Source organism: Oncorhynchus mykiss, chromosome 6 (assembly GCF_057628025.1).
Source record: "Oncorhynchus mykiss isolate SJ-2025 chromosome 6, ASM5762802v1, whole genome shotgun sequence".
Taxonomy (NCBI): Eukaryota; Metazoa; Chordata; class Actinopteri; order Salmoniformes; family Salmonidae; genus Oncorhynchus; species Oncorhynchus mykiss.
The window spans coordinates 63,027,630-63,043,650 of record NC_143027.1 but is presented as its reverse complement, the minus strand read 5'-3'; the positions used below and the strand labels follow the sequence as shown (position 1 = coordinate 63,043,650).

Below are 16,021 nucleotides of genomic sequence, written 5' to 3'. Positions count from 1 at the left end.
AAACCTTTCTCAATCTACTTCACTTTATGTAGCCAAGGCCTAATATTGACATTGAGCAGGGTTGTAACAATACATCTTTGGTTTTCAATTGGCTTATGAAATTAATTGAGGCTTATACACTATCCCTTCATCTTTAACATCTGCCATTTTATTTGATCTTATTTGTTCTAATTTACTCAGTGAATTACTAGAGTTACTAATGAGTCATTTGTCTTACTCATATTAATTTATTATATTAATCATAACAAATTGTAATTTTTATCTTGCAGAATCATCATTGAACTCTAACTTGACATGTTCATAGCTGCCTTTGAAGTATCGTGAGATTACATTCAGGAAGTGGTTCTCGGCAATGTGAGAGAAATGCTTCCAGACATTTGCAAAGTGATGTAACATCCATGGCGGGACAACTGAAGGTAACGTCATTGATGAAACTGTGATGTTTTAATAGTTTGTATTTGTCATGAACAATGTTTTTACTATTTGGTAAGCGAAACTGGACAGTAGCCACTTCACGTTAGCTTCTACAATCAGAGTGTTGAATGAAGTGAGCTAGCTAACTTAGCTTGCTACCCTGTGACTAGCTAGCTAACGTTAGCTTTTTCATGTAACCAGCCTCTGTGAAGTGGTAAGCTAGTTAACTGTTTGCTGAATCCTGAATGACTAGAGAGACTCAGACATGCTGAATTATACCCACTGGGTTGTTCAAAGCTGGTAACGTTAGTCTCTCTGGGTATTCAGGATCACTCTCTGTCATCTAGTAATAGAAAAATAATTGCAACACCCCTCAGTTCACCTGATGTGCTTCAACAACAGTATGCATCATATTTCAGTTTATTCCCATCACATTGTTTGATTTCTCTTTGCAGCGTCTAAAGGACGCAGTGAAAATCATAGGGTCCGGCAGCGTCCTATTTGTCTCCTACCTCACTGCTGTGGGAGATGAGCGCTTCTACACCAACCAGCTCATGCCCTTGCTGCAGAGGATTGTGGGAGCAGAGACAGCCCATGTCATGGCTGTGAGGTTAATCGGCCTGGGTCTGGTGCCTCTGAACCGCTACCAGGACCCAGCATCACTGGTCAGTGTGGGAGGAGGTGTCCTCTAGCCTGGCATGCAAACAGATTTAGCTATGTTCAGTCTGGTTTAACCAGGCTAGGTTCGTTCCTGTTGGGTGTTTTCACTCTCCTTGCTTACACTGAATTGCCTTTGTGCTGATGTAAGATTAGAACGGAATGTATGCTTTGTTTGAGAACCTTCACTCCCACTGTCTCGACTCACCCTAGTCAAATCTCATTATAAAAAAAAAAATGTGTTTGTTTTTTGTTGTTGAATTTGACCCCTTTTTCTCCCCAATTTCGTGGTATCCAATTGTTAGTAGCTACTATCATGTCTCATCGCTACAACTCCCGTATGGGCTCGGGAGAGACGAAGGTTGAAAGTCATGCGTCCTCCGATACACAACCCAACCAAGCCGCACTGCTTCTTAACACAGCGCACATCCAACCCGGAAGCCAGCCGCACCAATGTGTAGGAGGAAGCACCTGGCAACCTTGGTTAGCGCGCACTGCGCCCGGCCCGCCACAGGAGTCGCTGGTGCGCGATGAGACAAGGATATCCCTACCGGCCAAACCCTCCCTAACCCGGACGACGCTAGGCAAATTGTGCGTCGCCCCACGGACCTCTCGGTCGTGGCCGGTTACGACAGTCTCTGGTGGCACAGCTGGCGCTGCAGTACAGTGCCCTTAACCACTGCGCCACCCAGGAGGCCATTATAAACATTTTTAATCGAAGTTGTAACTGTTATTTTGGTTACTGTGTACTTCCATGGAATTTAGGCAAAATTTTAACCTGGAGTTGTTACTTCTTATTCCAGGAAGTGAACGTCATGGGCCGTAAGTTCAAGAACCCCATAGGGATAGCAGCAGGATTTGACAAGCATGGGGAGGCTGTTGACGGGCTGTATAGACTAGGCTTTGGCTTCGTGGAGGTGGGGACCATCACCCCCAAACCCCAGGAGGGGAACCCCAAACCACGTGTGTTCAGACTGACCACTGACCAGGCGGTCATCAACCGGTACGGTTTTGAATGAATAAGACATGGCTACTGAACCATGGCATGGCTGACTGTCATTCATTATAGATGAATGTTTTTAGCTTGTGAATTCTGTGTCAAACGGCAGCGAACAGAGACATCACAGGTAGTTTATTTTGTCATTCTCCACTCTGTTCAAAGGGGATAAGCCTGCCACCTACACATTTATAAAAAATAAATAAAATAAAACTTTTTTACATTGAGGCTAGTGACAGACTATAATATGAATTCCCTTTTATATTTGTTGTAGCACAGCTTCTTCAAACTGAAAAGAAGGTGCCAAATTAATGTTATCAGGGTGTTACACTGCTACTTCGTTGCGCTCGCTTTCATTCTCTGAAAGTGCTGTGAAATGGGATGCCAAGGCACAAACATACATTGAGTTGATAGAACACAGTACTTTGTGTATATGAAGGGACATATTGGTTGTCAGAGAAGTTAATCCTCAGTTCAGGAAAAAGCATCCCAGATCCAAATGTAAATCCATATATTCAAGTATTTGTAAATAATTGCTACACAATAAAGAAGTGTGCATTTTGTCATGGCTGTCTATGCTTGCTTGACATTGTTCTAAACATTTAAGAGCAAACCACTGAAAAAATATCCAGAACCATCCCATTTCTTCAGGGGTGAGTGTGATACGTTCTGTGATTTTCTTAAGTGTTTTGAATAGCAAATTCCACAGACTGACTGATGTTAACACTGCCCTAGAACAACAACAATAGGGCTAATACAGTGAGCTCAAAGTATTGGGACAGCGCCATTTTAAAAAATGTTTTGGCTCTGTACTCCAGTACTTTGGAATGATATAATGTCAGCTTTAATTTGAGGGATTTTTTTTTATCCATATCAGGTGAACCGTTCAGTAATTAGAGCATTTTTGCTCATAGTCTCCCCATTTTAGGGAACCAAACATTTTAGGAAAAATTCACTTGTGTAGTAAAAAGTTAAGTATTTAGTTCCGTATTCATATAACGCAATGATAGCATCAAGCTTGTGACTACAAATTTGTTAGATGCATTTGATGTTTGTTTTGGTTGTGTTTCACACATTATTTTGTGCCCAACAGAAATTAAATTGTGTATTTTGTCACTTTGGCCCCCCCCCCCCCCAAAAAAAAATGCTAGATGCTAACCTCACATGCCATTGTAAGAGTGAGCGGTTATAATATTTGTGCATCTAACATTCTTATTCATCGTTATTCATGATTCATACAGGATTGTCCGTAATCATGGTAGCGTCCACATTAACTTAGAAGTGTTTACAATAATAGTGGCTCAAAAATGCCACAATACATTTATTTTACATTAATTTCTTTAAGTTTTTATCTTCTCTTAAAAAATGAATAATCCCAAACCAGTTGCAAACATACACAAACTAGCAACAATTTATAGATGCACACAAACAATTTACCATTCAATTCTATTGGGCACAAAATAATCTGAAACAAAACCAAAACAAACACCAATTGCATCCCAAAAATGTGTAGAGTAACAAGCTTTGTGTAGTATTTGCGTGCTATGAGTCTGGGACCAAATACTTCACTTTTTACTACTTTAATACACATGTAAAATAATTTGTTCCAATACTTTTGGTCCCCTAAAATGGGGGGGGACTATATACAAAAAGTGCTGTCATTTTTATATAATTTAAAATCCAAAGTGCTGGAGTACAGAGCCAAAACAACAGAAAATGTATCACTGTCCCAATACATTTGGAGCTTTGTCTTGTATTTAATGTAGTTAGTAAATTACAATAAGTCTTTGTATATTAGGCTCAAATCAATATGATTAATTCAATTTAGCATGGATGATATGCCAGGATGTGAGATGCTCAGACTAACAAGCCCCTCATATAATAAAATGCCGGAGTGCTTCTTTCACTCCTAGGTGTACAACAACACAGCTTCCCAGAAGTTAAGTCAAGATGAGTGCATTAGATGATTAAAGGCCTCATTTCCTTATGGTGGTGTTTAATACAGTTTTACTCAACTGACTGTAATTATTTTTTTCATGTATTTTAGTAGTCAAATTAATTGAATGTGCACCCTAGAAAATCAGGGATTAACACGTACTGTATCATAATGGCATGATAAAGGAATGGATCCCAAATTCCTTATAGTTGCTTTTTTGGCAAAAGAATGGCTTTTTGTGTGTTACATGAACTTAACCTCTTATGTTGTGGGTATGTTTCAGATATGGGTTCAACAGCTGTGGTCTTGCAGCAGCACGGGAGAGACTAAAGGCAAGAGAAGGCACCCAGGTAGAGCTGACTAAAGGTACTAGAGACACAACTCCTGTTTCTGTCCTGTCTGTCAGACTGATAGATGGGTTTGACAGTGAGCTTATAAGTGTCTCAGGCACACAGCCAACTACACTATACTATAATCCTCTGCCTGTATTTTTATATGGACATTCCCTTTCCCCTGCCTCAGAGAGGTGTTCCTAATACCAGTCGCACTCTTGCAGATCAGCTAATAAACACTTACAAATGAGTCTATCCTGCCCATACTGTCTTGTATTGACAGTCAAAAAGCAAACAACTGAAATGTTTTTGTCAACAAAACATTTTCACCGTTGTATTTTTAAAACATTGCTTTATATCGTTGATGAAGAGCGTTTGATTGAATATAATTTGGCATATTTCACTAGTTTTCAGTAAAATAGAGCATTCGTAACAAAATGTGCCCCACTGATTTCGATTGGGACATTAAGCCGAAATCACAAGGGGGGTGTCCGTCAACCGCGTGAATTTGCTTGTGCGAGACTGGCAAGCATTAATTCACATAAACAACGTAACGTAAACGAGTTATTAAGCCGTAATTGTAATGGAAATCGGTTTATAAACAGTTGTATAGTCTCTTGAAATCTGTGTTACCTCATTCTAGGTTTTCCAGCCATAGTAGCCTAGAGACTATATGCCCATCATCAAAACAGGTAGGCCGCTGTATTGCTTTCAAATAGGCAATCTATTTGTCAGATAAACCATAGCCTACAACCCAATTGACCTTTTTAACCATACAACTTTACTTAGTGAAGTAGGGAAGAGCGTAACAATTCCTCAAATTCCCTTTGTACCAACAACCCACTCAATCTCTGGAACAGATTTAATTCATTTCAACCAAGGCACTCGCTAACCATGCACGTTGTTTCAGCTGCATTTCAATCCAATCGGCTGTCAGTAACAACGGTGATACTGTTGTTCACGTGATATATCATTCCCAAAACCAAATCCAGTTTCTAAATGTAGTTTTTCACAAGCACCAGCCTACATGATGTTGGCGCACAGTTAAACACTAAATAGACACGTTTTAATTATACATTTCACAATTCCAGAGGTAACAATGCACCAACAGTCAATTATTATTATTTTTTTTTACAATTGATCTGCTAATTTCACCAGCATTGCTCCGTAATGTACTTGCTTCCTAATGCCTCGATCACACCGACAGTGGTGTTGCCCAAAATGGTACTCAGCATCATCTGGATACGTGTGCAACATTCACCTTCGCCTACCGTCTCTGTCAAGCTGTTTATGCATACAGGTTAATGCATACATTCGATATATCCAACTTATGCGCCACACAGAGCGCACTGCAACTGCCTCTGCAACTCAATGCTGCAAGGCGAACACAGCGTTCCATTGGAAATGCGGGTACTTCTGGTGTACCAAAATGCAAAGACGCTGTTGGTGTTATCGAGGCGTAATTTGATGCACTATACGCTCGTGACGCAGTTGACGCTTGCGGACAATGTATTCTCATTAATTCAGTCGCTGGCATTCTATTTATGTTCTGACCTTAACCTCTCCCAGGGACTTATAACTGGAATAAATCCTGTTGTCTGCGTGTTTTTAGCTGGCCTGCCCCTGGGCATCAACCTGGGAAAGAACAAGCTGTCGCAGGATGCAGCAGCAGACTACCTGGAGGGGGTGCGGACGCTGGGCCCTCTGGCTGATTACCTGGTGGTGAACGTGAGCAGCCCCAACACCCCAGGCCTCAGGGACCTGCAGGGGAAAGGGGAACTGCGACAACTGCTGTACAAGGTCAGTGGCTGGCAATTTTTGGCTGACCTAGATGTGATTTATATATCCTTTATTTACCCAGGATGTCACACTCAGATGTGATATCATATATGTTATTTATTTTATGTTTACAGTTGGCTTTCCAGAGAGCATGTTGTTGCAACTTTTCCTTTATTGAAGTCTGGTGTTTCTGTTCAGTTCTGTTCAACTTTTATTGATATAGACGGTGAGCTTTCATATAGATTTCTATGTCAAAAGATAATTGACTTCCCATTAGACAACATACACATCACACAAGCAAGTACAGCATAGCGCTGTTTGGCTTGAACACGATTAACCTTAGGAACAACTGCTCAGCTGTATTGCTCTTGTTTGGTCTCCGTGTTGTGCTGTACATTGTTAAATCTTATTGACCTGTGTGGATGTGATGGATCTCATTGACTGTGTGTCTGTGGTGGCTCGTGTGTATCCCTGTACCCTCCTGCCCCCCCCCCATTCCACCTCCCCCATCCAGGTGCTGAAGGAGCGTGATGCCCTACAGGGGGGGAGCAGGCCACCTGTACTGGTAAAGATTGCCCCTGACCTCACCGCCCAGGATAAGCAGGACATTGCTGATGTGGTCACAGAGGTCAGTCAGAGGCCGAGCCACACGGGTCAGTCAGAGGCCGGGCCACGCTGTGGTCGGTCGGAGGCCGGGCCACGCGGGGTTCGGTCGGAGGCCGGGCCACGCGGGGTTCGGTCGGAGGCCGGGCCACGCGGGGTTCGGTCGGAGGCCGGGCCACGCGGGGTTCGGTCGGGGGCCGGGCCACGCGGGGGTCGGTCGGGGGCCGGGCCACGCGGGGGTCGGTCGGGGGCCGGGCCACGCGGGGGTCGGTCGGGGGCCGGGCCACGCGGGGGTCAGTGTGGTTCTGTGGGCTTCTCTATGTAGCCTACTCACCAAGCCTTAACCTACAGTATATAGCCCCCAATGACTTGGGGCTGGTTACTTTGGTCATCTGTGTTTTTCCTGTTTGCTGAGCACACTTCTCACCCCACTCACGTAGTCGGCTTCTGTTCTGTAGCCGTCATCAGAGCAGTCCTGCTGCCGTGGGTCTTAGCCAGCAGAGGACGTATATCACCAAATTGATTTGAATGCATTAGTGTTGCCTCCTATCCACTCTCTATGTTAAGGGGACTGTTTCTGTTTTTCTGTGTTCATTTAAGGGGACAGACTCCAAATGGAAAAAGACCAATAGAAAGCACAGCAGATATTTGAAGAGTATTGGATACGTTACAATAAATTTGTCAGACAGTCCAATCATTGAGAATTAAGATGAACAAATCGTAACTTATTTTTCATGATCCTTCTGTTTAAAAGTGAGTTCTGTATTCCATTGGAGTTAGTGTAGCATCCTAATTGTTCCAGGCACACGTGAACGAACACACTACGTTTAGACAGGCAGCCCAATTTTGATATTTTTCCAACTAATTGGTCATTTGACCAATCACATCTTTTCACATCACATCTTTTTCAGAGTTAATCTGATTGGTCAAAATACCAATTAGTGAAAAAAAGATCAGAGTTGGGCTGCCTGTCTAAACACAGCCTGAGTGTATTCATTCAAGTGTGCCTGGAACAATTAGGTTTGGTATTATGGGGTAAGGTCAAATGGGTAATCATGATTTGTGTTTTAGCTTGGTGTGGATGGGCTGTTGGTCTCCAACACGACAGTATCCAGGCCTGAGACCCTACAGGACCCCCAGAGTAAAGAGGTGGGAGGGTTGAGCGGCCAGCCCATCAAGGATCTCTCTACACGCACTGTGAGAGAGATGTACAGCTTGACAAAAGGTAGGTAGGATAAATGAAGGATCATCACAACACTGCTAATGGCTGTTGCTGCAGCTGATACTGGCCTGATTGATTGTGGGTGGTGGTGTATAGAATGTTCTCTTCATTCATCCAATATTGCTCTTTCTCATTGAAGGTAAGGTGCCAATTATTGGAGTTGGGGGTGTAGCCAGTGGACAAGATGCCATGGACAAGATCTGTGCTGGAGCCTCATTGGTCCAGTTGTACACCTCTTTAACCTATCAGGGTCCACCAGTTGTCACCAAAATCAAAAGGGAACTAGAACAGCTTTTAAAGTAAGTGTGAACTTGCATGTGTTTTTATTTTACCTGCATGACTTAATGTGGTTTCATCTAATCAAATTGCTTCTATTTGTAATATTCTGACTGTATCCTATGTTTTACAGAGAACAAGGATTTGCGAACATATCGGATGCTGTTGGAGCTGACCATAGAGGAGCTGAGGGGAAATTTCAACAACAGTCTAGAGAGGGACAATGATCAAGGCTCTGAGTGTCAATATCAGTCGGTTAGACTGACTACAGTACAGACTGATGCCTTTGTCAGTTTCCTGCCTTTACTTGAAGTCTATAATACATGAAGTGGTTTGCCTGGTCAATTCATGTAACGCCTGGCTAGAATGATACCTGTGCACACAAATATTACAGCAGTAACAGCAGTATTGTGCTAAATGACACCAAAGTGCTAACGGTATTTTGACACTAGAAGTCACATTGTCATGTGTAATGTATGTGAAAAGAAAATCTGTTTTTCTGTTTAAATTATGTAAATATAATGTGTGTTCTATTCAGAAATACTGTGTGCTGCTATTTATAGAACTATGTGACTATAGAAATTGAACATTATTTCACAAATAACTTCCATTCAAAGTGCTTAACTGCACGTCTCTTGTAAATCGCTGAACTGCTACCCACATAATGGAGACCTGGTCTGAAATTAGAGCTGATCACCTAGCAATGAGAGGAATGACAATTACCTGACAATTACCATTTAGCCTTGCAGCAGTAGTCAGTTAAACACTGAGGAAATATAACAACTTTGACATTTAAAGAAAGGGCAATGGCACAATTCCTTGCCTAATGTCAGCAGGCTTTAAATACACATGATCCCACTGTAAGATGGTAAAAACTGCCTTAACTCTCAGCGGTATAACGGATGAGAAGTGTACCAGAATAAGAGGTGAGTGACAAAGAGAGCCAAGTCCAAGAGGATGCACTGATGGTTCTCTGTCCTATTTCTGACCTGTTACATAGATTGCATTGTAATGCCTCCTGTTACGAGTCTAATGTCAAGGGGTTACTTAATGTATGTTAAGTAATGTACATTAAACTATATAGTTGAGCTATTTGAGAAACATTAACCTTCGAGCACGCGCCTCAGGCAAGAATAAATGTCAATTTTTAAATTCTTATGTCTTGACTGTCCATATCTTATTTTGGTATTCCATGCTCAATGTGCATGTTTTTTGGGTGGCACGGGAAATGCTGTCGTTGATCATCAAAGTCCGAGTCGACCTTATTGAGGCTATCGGAACCTGTTGGTACTCTCCTGTTATTCTCAGAGCCTGGCTTGTACTTCTTCTCCCCCAGTTGACTTCTTTAGAGATTGCCCACTTCATGTTCCTTATGGCCTTATAAAAGCCCTGTTACGGCATTATAGCTCTTTTTCAGTAGTTACTCACTCACCATCCCCTGAGCAAATGTTTTTGCCAGAGTTTGTCCATTGTACATATATTTTTCTGTGTCAGAATAATCTCTCACCACTACTCTCATGAGTGGGTTCGATACATTCCTAGGGTAAAGAAGGTAATGCTCTTAACGTTGAGTCCTGCCTAAGGGGTCATGAGAATTCAAGCAGGCACAAAAGCAATCTTACCTTCTCTGATAATCCATGTTGACTGAATGTCTGGTCTGACTGCTGGGTTTTGAATAGAGAGGATTGATATAGGGGAATTTTAATGCTTATAAAAATGGAATTGTCTTCCCCTTAATTGAACTGCATCTCTGCAATATATAGACTAGGCATCGGTGACAACACAGTGCTCGTGATTTAGATATCAGCCTGGCTTAACTCAGAGGCACAGTACTGTAGCATTGTGGGTAAATAAATGTTATTCTTAGTGTGCTCACACACTAACACATTTCCTGGAGGGTCTCCCTAGCTCCTGATTCACTGACTCCGGGGGTCCTGCTGCCGATCTATTGGCCACTGCCTCTGATCTCAGAATACATGTAGGTCAGAATGAACCAGCTGTGGGGGGATCCTTCTCTTCCTCCTGAGGGTCCAGTGCAGACAGACAGACTTACTCCCCAAAAGCTGGATTTGTCAGAAAAGGAGTGTGTTGACAGAGAAGATTGGCCTCTAAACAAAACAGACCCATCTGACAATCTGAGGAGAGACCACTTTTCAGAGTTAGTTCATAGATGATTCTCTAAACACCATTCCTATTTAGATCCAGTGCACATCATCTTAGGGTTATACAGATCTGGTCAAATGCACACAAAACATGACAGACTGAGGTGAAAGCTCCTATCCCTTATTGATGTCACTTGCTAAATTCACTTTAATCTGTGTAGTTAAAGGGGAGGAGACGGGTTAAAGAAGGATTTTTAAGCCTTAAAACAATGTTGCTGAGTTTTTCACACTCAGCAGTTTCCCGTGTGTATCGAGAATGGTCCACCACCCAAGTGAATTTGTACCCTTTATGCACCTGCAAATTACCACAGGTGAGATAAATTACACAGTGAACAAGAACTTGCCTGCAAACAAATTAATTACAATTTTTTATAATTTAGTCCAGGCCATTTTTTGACTTCCGAAGTGAAAAATCGCCATTTCAGTTAGGATTTTTCAGTTCATTTTTTCAATTGAACTCATTTAAAAATATATTGTGAACCGTTTAAGGGTGTTATTATATATGACCGCATGCATCTGCACTTCTCTCCAGTCATCAGGTGTGCTGTAAGTGTGAATCTCTGCCTGCTGTCAGCAGTGGTTCATAGTCACTCCTGTTCCCAGATGGTGTGATTCAGCGCCTTCTGAGCAGTAGCAGCTGTGTGGAGACATGTCTTGACAGCTGCCCTCAGCCCCCAGGAATAGCACTGAATGACTGTAAGTACTTACCTTCTCTGATTTAGGCATCCTCGTTCGTTCAGAGAACACGGACTACAGTGAGTCAGTCCAACAACACGTGGATACCAATACACATAGACTCTCGCCCCTAATCTGCATGCAAAGCTTGTAAACAAAACATGTTGACCAAACTTAACAGCTGCTCTCTGTTCCTGGAGCATGCAAAAGAACGTGAAAAAAGAAAAATGGACTACCCTCATTTATTTTTGGGTCCTGACTCTTTGACTTTCCCCTGAACGAATTAGGAGACTGCGTCACATAGCACCATATGAACTACTCACTGCTGGCGGAATACACTGTGGCTATAATATTCAAATTGCTGGTCTAATTCTGTACTGATGTCCCCTCCCTCTCCTCTCCTCTCGGTCCAGTCCAATGATAGTTCTCTTTTATAGATGATGCCGTTTACTTAAATGTGATATTTGTGTTTCCTTTGATGTGCATTGAACATCCAACAGCAAAGTCAACAAACTATTGTTTAACTCGAAGGGACTCGTATCTAGTTGTTTCATATGCTCCAATCATAAGAGAAATTAGAATTGAGTAGAGCTGAAACTAATCAACCTTGAAGGTTGTGGCTGGACATGATCCAACAATAGTGGATATATGGAGAATACAGTATAAACTGTAGCTACATTAGGTGGTATTTTTAATACTATTTCTCAATCACTGCGTCTGATCTTTTCACTTCAGATATTTTTCAGAGCTGATCTGATTGGTCAAACATGTAGACCCGGGTTTACTCCTGGCATTCCATACAGAGCTTTTCTCTCATGATTTACAATTGGATTGTAAAGTAGGAATAGGTCAGACAAACAGCATAACATAAACAGAGCACCTGAGGCAGGAATGACAGCGGTCATCCTTTCAGGTCACCTAAATCACCTGGTGCTCTGTGAGTGTGTCTCTGTGCTCAGTGTTCAAAAGGATCAGAACGATTCTGCTGCTATGCCATGATACAAGGACCATATGGCATCGTCATTGAGTTGAGTAAATTACACAACCGCGTGTTGGAATGTAGTTTGATTGAAGTGGTTGCTATACCCTTGTGTCTTATCTTCGTAAAACATCTGCCCTGCTAGAGCTGCCCCAGTCAATATTAAGCACGGTTATTGTGAAGTAGAAACGTATAGAGCAACAACGTCTCAGCCGCAAAGTGGTGGGCCGCACTAGCTCACAGAATGGGACCGCCAAGTGCTGAAGTGCGTAGCTCGTAAAATGTCCTCGGTCGCAACACTCACTACCGAGTTTCAAACTGCCTCAGGATGCAACGTCAGCACAATAACTAATTGTCGGGAGCTTCATGAAATGGGTTTCCATGGCCGAGCAGCCGCACACAAGCCTAAGATCATGTGCAATTCCAAACGTTACCTGGAGTGGTGTAACGCTCACCGCCATTGGACTCTGGAGCAGTGGAAATGCGTTCTCTGGAGTGATGAATCACGCTTCACCATCTGGCAGTCCAACGGACAAATCTGGGTTTGGTGGATGCCAGGAGAACGCTACTTGACCCAATGCATAGTGCCAACTGTAAAGTTTGGTGGAGGAGGAATAATGGTCTGGGGCTGTTTTCATGGTTCGGGCTAGGCCCCTTAGCTCCAGTGAAGGGAAATCTTAATGCTATAGCATACAATGGCATTCTAGACAATTCTGTGCTTCCAATTTTGTTGCAACAGTTTGGGGAAGGCCCTTTCCTATTTCAGCATGTCGAGATTGGTGTGGAAGAACTTGGCCCGACCTCACTAATGCTCTTGTGGCTGAATGGAAGCAAGTCCCGACAGCAATGTTCCAACATCTAGTGGAGGTTGTTGTAGCAGCAAAGCAGGGACCAACTCCATATTAATGTCCATGATTTTGGAATGAGAGGTTCGACAAGAATGTGTCCACATACGACAACTAAAGACACACATTCAAAAAAAGAAACGATACAACCAAATAATAATAATGTGTGTGTTAGTGTGAATGCCAGGGGAGACACTGCCTCTGGGTCCTGGCATTCACAGGTGTGAGAGGCAAGGGCTGTGTCATCCATACTTCCCTTCCAAGCCCATTATCAGATACTCTCTTGATAGAATTACACACACACACACACACACACATAACAGTTCAGAACGTATACAATAAAAGCAATGGACAAGGTTGTAAAATGCTATTGTGGGTCCTGTACTAATATTTGGGTTCTATTTGATCTTTATTTAGCTATGTCCTGTAGATATTTGGGTGTTATATAACAACACAGCTGCTGATAACCCAAGAAAACACAGAGTACAGAGCCATGCAGGGAAAACATATGGGACTTCAGCTGCTCTTATCGGCTCAGGAGACTGTGAAACAAACAGGGTAGTAGAACATGGGAGACAATAGTACGAACAACGGCGGTTCAGTGACTGACAGGGTAGACTGAGCTGTTTCGTTATCAAGTGAGTTCTTCCGTGCTCCATCTAAAGTTAAGTATGGGAAAAACAGCCATCTTAGACTTGGACAAAAATCCCTTTCTCCATCTGTCACGCTCTCTCTTCCTCACACCTGCAGTAGGATGGTGGGTCTGTGAACATCTGGAGCTGTGAGTGGAGGATGTATTATTCTGTGTTTTGATGCTTTTCTAAAGAATAGAATCAGTCTTTCATAGTTATTTCAATGTAATTTACCCCTAGATTATATGCCTTTATGACTTGGAGGCAGTGTGAATAATCAAGTTGACATGGCGGTAAGCTGGGGGAGGGGAGGTGGAAGGGAGGGTGGCAGTGGTAGCCTACCTGGTCTCTTCCTGTCGTTGCTCTGCTGTGATTGTATGATGCAGGCATCCTCATATGACATCCCTATTGGAAACTCAATTATCCTTCAGGTTGAAATGATGCAGCATCTCTATTGTTCATTTCAATCATTGCCAGGGGACAGAAATGTGTGTCCCTGAGTTAATTGCCTAGCTGATTGTTTGTGATTCAGTCTACATTTCTGTCAGAGTTTTGAGTATTGGAGTGAGGAGAAAAGGTAATAAGCATTGACTGTGAATGTAGCTGATGTCAAGGCTAAGACTGGGATGAATGAATTGACCTATTAGTCTGAGAGGAGAGTATGAACTAAAAACTCTTTGCAAACACACATAATAACAAAACATCATGTCCCTGACCCACTTTTACTATTTACTGGATATTGTAGAAAAAGTCTGTCTTCAAATTAGTTTGTTGATTTAAAAAAATATATATTTTCAGACTTTGCTACTGTTGATCTTTCCCTTCTGTGTCTTTTAGGTATGAATGCTATTGGCTACTTTTAAGCTGCAATCAATACTCATCACTTTCTCACTCAAGCAATGACTCTTCAGTCAGTAAAAACTCATTGATGGTTCAGAAATAGAAAATGTATCGCTTACAAAATAAGCTAGATAATTAGCTCAAGTGTGTACGTTTCTGATCCCTAGCCTCATCAATCCACATACATGGAGAGGAATGTCAGCAGGTCAGATTTTCAGAAAACATATTTTCTGGCATAGCTTTCAGACATCAGTAGCAGAGCAGCATTTTTACCTCAGCATCTTGGTGAAATATTAATGGCCCATTGAGGGCATATGAGTTTATACTTCCTGATGTTTTGTTTCTGTACCTGGAGAGAGATTTGTTGTATAGTTTGTAGGTGTTCCCCCTGAGCGATCTCTGACTCTGTTTTCTGTACTCCTGCCAGAGACAAAAAGAGACCCGGGCCACAGGTGGACATTGTTTAACAATTCAAAAGCCATGAAGTGTAGAGGGGAAAAACACAACAGACTTCACGTACTGATGCTAAGGCTCTCAATGTGCTCTAGAAAATGACCTTGCTGGCGGCATTGTTTTCAAAGACCTGATTTCCATGTTTTGTTCATATGAGAGTGGAGGGGTTTGTGAGTGGAGTACAGATCTCAGATCAAGAGAACAATACTGCCCTGTTGTGACCCAGACTGAGATCACACACCAAGAGCCAGTTAGGTACCTGCAGACAGAGATAGGAACCAGGAACCAATACACTATACTGCTGCGTTAGGATGTATTTATAGTGACGGCCATCCAAGTTGTTGTGATATGAGAAGTAGTTACATAAATGAAGTTGAACCATAGGCTTTGATCCCACAGTACACTAATGGACATCGGCTTAAGGAATGTGTAGGGGAAAGTGGCCACTGAATGAGAGATTAATATTAGAAGGCTTTTATTTTTGATTGAGTTTTAGATGTGAATCCAACTTATAACTTGTTAGGTTGTCGACAAGTTAAGACAATTTATTGTATTTCAAAAGTGATATTGAATTGTGTTTGGTTGTCACTGCAACCAAATTTCAACATTTGAAGAAGATACAATACAGTGCATTTGGAAAGTATTCAGACCCCTTCCCTTTCTCCAAATGTTGTTACATTACAGCATTATTTTATAATTGATTAAATAAATAATTCTCATCAATCTACACACACGCTCCAGAGACAGGAGCTCTATGGACACAGATCTGGGGAATGATACCAAAACATTTCTGCAGCATTGAAGGTCACAAAGAACACAGTGGCCTCCATCATTCTTAAATGGAAAAGGTTTAGAACCACCAAGACTCTTCCTAGAGCTGGCCGCCCGGCCAAACTGAGCAATCTGGGGAAGGGCCTTTGTCAGGGAGGTGACCAAGAACCCAATGGTCACTGACAGAGCTCCAGAGTTCCATCTGTGGAGATGGGAGAACCTTCCAGAAGGACAACCATCTCTGCAGCACTCCACCAATCAGGCCTTTATGGAAGAGTGGCCAGACGGAAGCCACTCCTCAGTAAGAGGCACATGACAGCCTGCTTCTAGTTTGCCAAAAGGCACCTAAAGACTCTCAGACCATGGGAAACAAGATTCTCTGGTCTGATGAAACCAAGATTGAACTCTTTGGCCTGAATGCTAAGCGTCATGTCTGGAGTAAACCTGG

At 42.4% G+C, this 16,021-nt stretch overlaps 1 protein-coding gene across 1 annotated transcript; it reads left to right on the top strand.

Moving 5' to 3' along the window:
• The first annotated feature begins 292 nt into the window (after positions 1-292).
• On the top strand, positions 293-9,374 carry dhodh (dihydroorotate dehydrogenase). Its single transcript, XM_021607154.3, has 9 exons — positions 293-416; positions 870-1,079; positions 1,875-2,074; positions 4,288-4,370; positions 5,949-6,136; positions 6,630-6,743; positions 7,790-7,943; positions 8,080-8,239; positions 8,350-9,374. Exons 1-9 carry the CDS (start codon positions 399-401, stop codon positions 8,441-8,443), a joined length of 1,221 nt encoding a protein of 406 aa, XP_021462829.3. The 5' UTR covers positions 293-398; the 3' UTR covers positions 8,444-9,374.
• The last annotated feature ends 6,647 nt before the right edge of the window (positions 9,375-16,021 follow it).

Bases quoted from the DNA above. Each gene is read 5' to 3' on its own strand.
- dhodh (XM_021607154.3), top strand. The intron at 4,371-5,948 runs GTACTAGAGACA...GCGTGTTTTTAG, and splicing joins CCAGGTAGAGCTGACTAAAG to CTGGCCTGCCCCTGGGCATC. The intron at 7,944-8,079 runs GTAGGTAGGATA...TTCTCATTGAAG, and splicing joins GATGTACAGCTTGACAAAAG to GTAAGGTGCCAATTATTGGA.